General features: G+C 34.6%; 1 protein-coding gene across 5 annotated transcripts; it reads left to right on the forward strand.

Moving 5' to 3' along the window:
* Nucleotides 1–92: 92 nt before the first annotated feature.
* Nucleotides 93–5,544, forward strand: LOC107424690 (nonsense-mediated mRNA decay factor SMG7-like). Of its 5 annotated transcripts, none has more exons than XM_048475260.2 (6): nucleotides 93–115; nucleotides 1,346–1,479; nucleotides 1,577–2,158; nucleotides 2,254–2,376; nucleotides 2,457–2,686; nucleotides 3,228–5,544. In XM_048475260.2, exons 2-6 carry the CDS (start codon nucleotides 1,417–1,419, stop codon nucleotides 5,242–5,244), a joined length of 3,015 nt encoding a protein of 1,004 aa, XP_048331217.2. In that variant the 5' UTR covers nucleotides 93–115; nucleotides 1,346–1,416; the 3' UTR covers nucleotides 5,245–5,544. The 5 variants fall into 5 exon arrangements, with proteins under 5 accessions (XP_048331217.2, XP_048331206.2, XP_048331214.2 ...); XM_048475249.2 differs by lacking the exon at nucleotides 93–115 and adding an exon at nucleotides 122–273; XM_048475257.2 differs by lacking the exon at nucleotides 93–115 and adding an exon at nucleotides 277–342.
* Nucleotides 5,545–6,304: the final 760 nt, after the last annotated feature.

Here is a 6,304-nt window from a genome sequence, read left to right on the forward strand (position 1 = left end):
AAATAAAAAATAAAAATTGGAAATTGGTGTAAGCTTGTACATCTAATAATCTTGTTGGGGAGTCTCATTATCAGCCATCTTTCACTTTGTCTGTTTCACAACTAGAGCCGTGCAGGTGGCTTAGTCTTTCTCTCAGCTTACTTTCCCCGCGCTTCTATTTCTTTCTCCCTCTCTCTCTCTCTCTCTGTCTATCTCTGTCTTTTTCAATTTCTCTTACATGTGTGCTCTTTTGCTTGGCTACTTTGGTCTCAGTTTCTGCTTCAAACATTGTGTGTAAGTTGCTAATTTTGATGGTTACCTTGTTAATAATAACCCTGTCTTTTACTTTTGTATGTTCTTCAGGTGGTCCTTCCTTTTCCATTTTCTGAATTATCTGAAGCAAATTCTGTCTGTATTTACATGTTAGAGATTGCAAGAACTTGTTTCTTGTAGTTTCTGGTGCTTAATTTGAAATGGATTTCTTCAATTCTTTTGTTGTTCCCGTCATAGTTACTGTTCTCGACTCTTGTGGGGTGATTTTTATTGACTTTTCAATTACATGGAGTTTGTCTCCTTTTGTTTTCTATGAATTATATGTAATAATCTCTTGGTTTAGTTCGCTATTTTCATTTTGTAGCTGGAATATGTTTTGGCCCTTGTGGGTTTGATTAATTAATTAGTTAGTTTTAAAAGGTTTGTGGGTGTGGTGGGTAGAAACTTTGGTAAAGCAAATCTTGCTCTTAGACCAGTTTCATCGTTTATTTCAGACTTTTTACCTTCTGTATTGTCAATTGTAATGATGATTATTAACTTCAGCATGGCTAAAACTGTGTCAATTACAAGTTTTTTCCTACTTACTTTTCCAATTACCTGCTGTGTAGTAGTTCCATCCCAAAATTCAGTGGTTTTGGTTTGTGTTATTCAGCTTGGGATCAATTCAGTTATTACGATTTTCTTTTTTCCCCAAAGTTTACTTTGGCCCGATATGCTCTAGATACATTTAAAATTGGATTTTCTAACAATGTTTTCTGTGTATGTAGCAAATACTTCATATAGTTGACAAATTCCATTCAGTTTCATTATCTTTATATTTCTGTATAATAGACAATGAAAAGAAAACATACAATTTCTGGCAGCTCTGGATCATACAATTTCTTGCAACTCTGGGTGTTCTCTGGATCATATAATTTCTTGGAGCTCTGGGTGTTCTTGTATGCTGAACATCCAAGAAATATATATATATATATATTATTTTTTTTTGTGGTGGTGTTGAAGTTTTTTTAATTACTATTTGTGAAACCTTTTGTTTAGCTATTTACAAGCTTTCACTTTTTAATTTTTTTTCTTCTAATGGATGATGGATCAGCGATGCTGTAAGATATTGTCGACAATGCACAAAAGATAAAGTACATTAGACAGATATTTTGGGCACTAAACATGACTGCTATTTCACCTTTCCCAGTCAAGGATCAAGGACAAAAACAGAGTTTTCTTCTTGAGGTAATTTCTTGGTTTCATATTTGCTTGTGATTTTCCACATTTGTTGGATATTTTGTATTATTTAGAACCTTGACTCTTATACTTGTTTCTTATTTAGGTTGCTAATAGAGAGAAACAATTGTGGGGATTGATATATAGCAAGGGTTTATTGCATTCTGATGTTCAGGACTTATATCATAAAGTGCTTTCCGATTATGAGAAAATCATCCTAAAAAATTTTGAACAGTCAGATCTTCAAGATGTTGAATATTCTTTGTGGAAGCTTCACTATAAGCATATTGATGAATTTCGTAAAAGAATAAAGAAAAATTCTCCTACGACAGAAAGCACAAAGTCCACAGGGCCACATAATACCACTTACGTGGAAGGATTCAAATCATTTCTCTCAGAAGCAACCAAGTTCTACCAAAATTTGATTGTCAAAGTCAGAAAATATTACAGTCTTCCAGAGGAGTCTTTGTTCTATAGAAAGGCTGGTATCTCTTCTTCTGTTGAGCCTAAGACGTTGCAGACATGCCAATTTTTGTGTCATCGATTTTTAGTTTGTCTTGGTGATCTTGCTAGATACAGAGAACAACATGAAAAACCTGATAATCGAGACCATAACTGGTCAGTTGCAGCCACCCACTACATGGAAGCAACATTAATTTGGCCAGATAGTGGAAATCCTCAAAATCAGGTAAACTTTGTGAATTTGTCTTTTTTCAATAATTGCATTTAATGATTTTAACATTACCAATTTTCTCCTTTCATGTTAACCAAATATGTTTGCAGTTAGCAGTATTGGCAACGTATGTTGGTGATGAATTCCTTGCTTTGTACCACTGTATCAGAAGTTTAGCTGTTAAAGAACCTTTCCCAGAAGCCCAGAATAATCTTATACTCCTGCTTGAAAGGGTAAAACTCAATGTGTTGCAGTTGCTTTGTTTCTTTTGTCCTTTCAATATATACCAATATTTCACCTCAGAATTTAGCAGTTGCTTCTTATGATATTGCAGAACAGGTCTTCCCATTTGCATTCACATTCAAATAAGGCCCAGTTTAATTTCCTGAAACCGTTTGAGAGAAGTGGTATTGAGATGAAAACACAATCAAGTGATGATTTCTCAGATTGCAATATGTTGGCCTCTGAGAATAATGGCTCTATTCATACAAACTTTTGGTCTGATATTATCAAAGTAATAAGTTTCTTCTTCATAAAATCCAGGTATTTACTTATTTTCGATTTGCGCTTTTAAAATGATTTGATCATGTTGCTGCATTATGTTGTTGCATCTTATTTTAGATTTCTGATTGAAGTGTTTTGATGTTGTATTGTCCTCAAAAAGTTGACAGAATGCTTCGTATATTATGAATATATAAGTTATCTGCTTCTTTCTTTGTCTACTATGCTTTGCAGCTGAACAACCCTAATGTTAATAAATTTTCTTTCAAGTTGCAAAGACTCAAGCATATTGGCACACTGGATTTCCGTTCTTTCACTCTCTCGTATTTTGATCGCCCTACATTTTTGTTTTGTTTCCACTTCTTTTTTTCCTCCTCCTTTCTCTCCTTTATGATATTAAATGGTTAAACTGAATCCCAAATGTGACTTTGTTGGAATGTAACTTTGTCTTTAGATCAGATGGATTGCATTAGACTGAGAATTTTTTTTTTCCACGTTGCATAAGTTTTCAGTAATAAAAATTTAATTTCTACGCTCTTTCTATTGAGTTCTAACATTTTCTGCCACTTGTTAATATGGACAGTTTGGATGAATTCCCTTGTGCATTCACATCTTGTATGAAAGAGTTGGATGCTCTGATGGCACTAGATGATACAAAACTAAAAGCCATCCTAGAGTCCTATCAGCTTATGGATTCAGTTAGAACAGGCCCTTTTCGGGCCCTCCAAGTCGTTGCTACATTACTTTTTACCCTGCAGAATCTAATTGAAAGGCAAGATAAAAGAGATTCGAAAGATGTCAAGGATGCACAGAATAATTTTCTTAACCAATGGGCACTTACTTCTACATTCATTTTCATGGGCCGCTTTGTGGATAGATGTCTGGAGGCTAGTGCATTAGATTCTTGCTCTCTTCTACCTGCTGTTCTTGTTTTTGTGGAGTGGTTAGTTCACATGCTCGATGAAGTAGAGATTTATGTGGTTGATGAAAAAAGCAGAAGTGCCATGTCTTACTTTTTTGGCGCGTATGTTCACCTGCTAAAGAGATTGAATGTCAACAAGAATGAAATATCTCTCGATAGTACTCCTCTTTGGGAAGACTATGAGCTAAGGGGCTTCAGACCTGTTGCTTCTGCACAGTTGTCATTAAATTTTTCTACTCATTGGGAACATGTAGAAAATTTTAAAAGCGGAGCTGACTGTAGGACACGCCGCATTATCAGAGCTGGATTTGAGATTGCAAAAAGATCAAGTGGTTTTCAAAAGTGGATCATATATGATCAATCAAGAGGAGAATTCCAAAATTCCTATATGGCCGGGTTAAAGGAATTTCATGATGCGGAAAAGATGGAGTCCATCAATTCTGATATTAAAACAGATTTGCCTAATCAGCATTATTGTAAATCTGAAAAAGAATATGCGAATGAGATCCCAGGGGAAAATTTCAGTCTGAATGGAAAATGTGCTATCATCGAAGAGGAAGAAGTCATTCTCTTCAAGCCTCTCACTAGATATAATTCAGCACCAATATATACCAGCTCAAATGATGCAAGTTCTCCGAAAGAACTGATGGATCCAATTGTACCCTCTGATGACTGCTTGCGCCGTGCAACATCACTTCTTATAGCACAAAATCAGGCACATGGTGAATCTTCAGCTTTCCACACTGACATGACTAATTTTGGGAACAAGTCATCTAAGCAATTAGAGCCTGGTGCAAAGGATGCAGGGGCACAGCCATTTTCAGACATCCCAATCTCTGCTGGGCCTCCTTCACTCAGTGCTTGGGTCCTTGACAAAGGAAGTTTGAACCATGATAAAGAGAAAGCAGCAGGTGGTAGTAGTAAACATGGCTTGAGTCCTATTGAGGAGGTAGTTTCTGAATCTTTAAATGGTCTGTCCATCAGTGAAAATGAAGATCCTGTCAATAATCATGTATCTTCAACCACCAGCTACTCTACTTCTTATTTGGCTCCAGTGCCTTCTGCTCCTTTACTGCCTGATGATGCTGTTTGGTTTTCTGGTCTTCAGTCTAGTTTTATTGATTCCAAAACTTTTGAGGGTGTCAACAGTACAGAAACTTTATGCAATGCCCCACAGGCAAGCAGCTATCCAAATTGGACTGCTATGCGAGGGCCAGAGGATTGTGGTCTTGGCATTCCAGGTTTTCTGGATACATATCCACCCGTGCGCAGAATGACTTCATCAGAATGGCTTCGTCAGTACAGAGGAAACCATAATCTTGAGAGGTCATATTATGCATTTCCTCCTTTTTATTCTCCTGGGAACCTTGGAAATCTCTATAATCGTGATGCTTCCAGGTTTGGTCCTTTTGATCAATTGGGAAATCCTTTGGTCTCTAATCCAGCCTTACATATGGAGAATCCTCCATTGTACCCAGCTTTCCCTCTAGATTATGGTGCAGATGTTGGACAGAGAAGGGAGAAACTCTTTCATGGTTACCAAAGACCAAATCCCTTTGGCTGTGGTGCTGTAACAGAACTACGAAATGAGCAGCAGCCACTTCTACAGTACCTCAAAGAAAAGGAAAGGCAACTCCAGCAGGATCCTACTGCGAGGGGTCCATACATGGGAAATTAGATAGTTTCATATGAAACTGAAGACAGAACCATCGTCAAGTTGTCAAGTTATAGAATTTGTATTTGTGTTTGTATATATGAAAGTAGATGTTTTGGTAGGTAGGAGTTTGAAGAAAGTGTGTAGGAAAATCCTACCGTCCAGACGTCCACAATCTTCTCGATGAATTTGTGAAAATACACTTGTTTCACTGTGTTGAGACTAAACTGACAGGAGAGAGCATTCTGCTTGGAAACTTGAACTTTAGCACGTCTTGCTGCCGAAATTGCTTCAGTTGCTCATAATCGAACTACATATTGACTACTCAATTCTGTTGACTATGAGCGGTTACAGGATCAGTATGAAATGGAATTATTTAAAAAAGGCTCTTGATCAATTTGGAGTCTATAAAAAGTAAAATGTAAAAATAAAAAAATAAAACAATAATGTTATGTTTATCCAATGATAATTTGGATCAGAGTATAGTTAGTTAAATACGAAATGCCAAAAATATGTAAACTATGTGTGTGTGTATTAATCATTTTATTTATTTAAAAATAAGGAGAAAAATTTGGCCAAAAAATATGTTAAACATAAAGTTTATAAATTTGGTATATACATATATAATGTATTATAAATTAAAATATATTGGACAAAAAATATAGATATTAAATATATATAGAAATTAATTATTTTTAATATATACCATAAAAAATATATATAACTATTAGTGAGATAATAATAGTTTAATATATTAAAAAAGTAAAAAATAGTAAATAATTAAATGAATAAAATAAAAAACAAAAATATACATTAAGTAAAAAACAAAAACATGCATTTTTTTTTATGTTGTCATAAAGGGAAAAAAATTGAAATTATTTATTTTTTCAAAAGTAAGTCTTTTTTCACATGTATGCCAATACGTTTAATATATATTTTAAATTTAATATATATTTTAAACTATTACCCCAAAAGAAAATATATATATATTTTACTGTACATTTTAAAGTGGATATGGAAAACCAAGTTTTTTTTAAAGAAAAAAAAATGTGCATACATTCTACACCTATTATTCATGAACTAA

This window comes from Ziziphus jujuba, chromosome 1, assembly GCF_031755915.1.
Source record: "Ziziphus jujuba cultivar Dongzao chromosome 1, ASM3175591v1".
Taxonomy (NCBI): domain Eukaryota; kingdom Viridiplantae; phylum Streptophyta; class Magnoliopsida; order Rosales; family Rhamnaceae; genus Ziziphus; species Ziziphus jujuba.

Excerpts from the sequence above, each read along its gene's own strand:
- LOC107424690 (XM_048475260.2), top strand. The coding sequence starts at position 1,417 with ATGACTGCTATTTCACCTTTCCCAGTCAAGGATCAAGGACAAAAACAG. Across the intron at positions 2,159-2,253 it reads GTGGAAATCCTCAAAATCAG|TTAGCAGTATTGGCAACGTA; the intron begins GTAAACTTTGTG and ends ATATGTTTGCAG. Across the intron at positions 2,377-2,456 it reads TTATACTCCTGCTTGAAAGG|TTGCTTCTTATGATATTGCA; the intron begins GTAAAACTCAAT and ends AGAATTTAGCAG.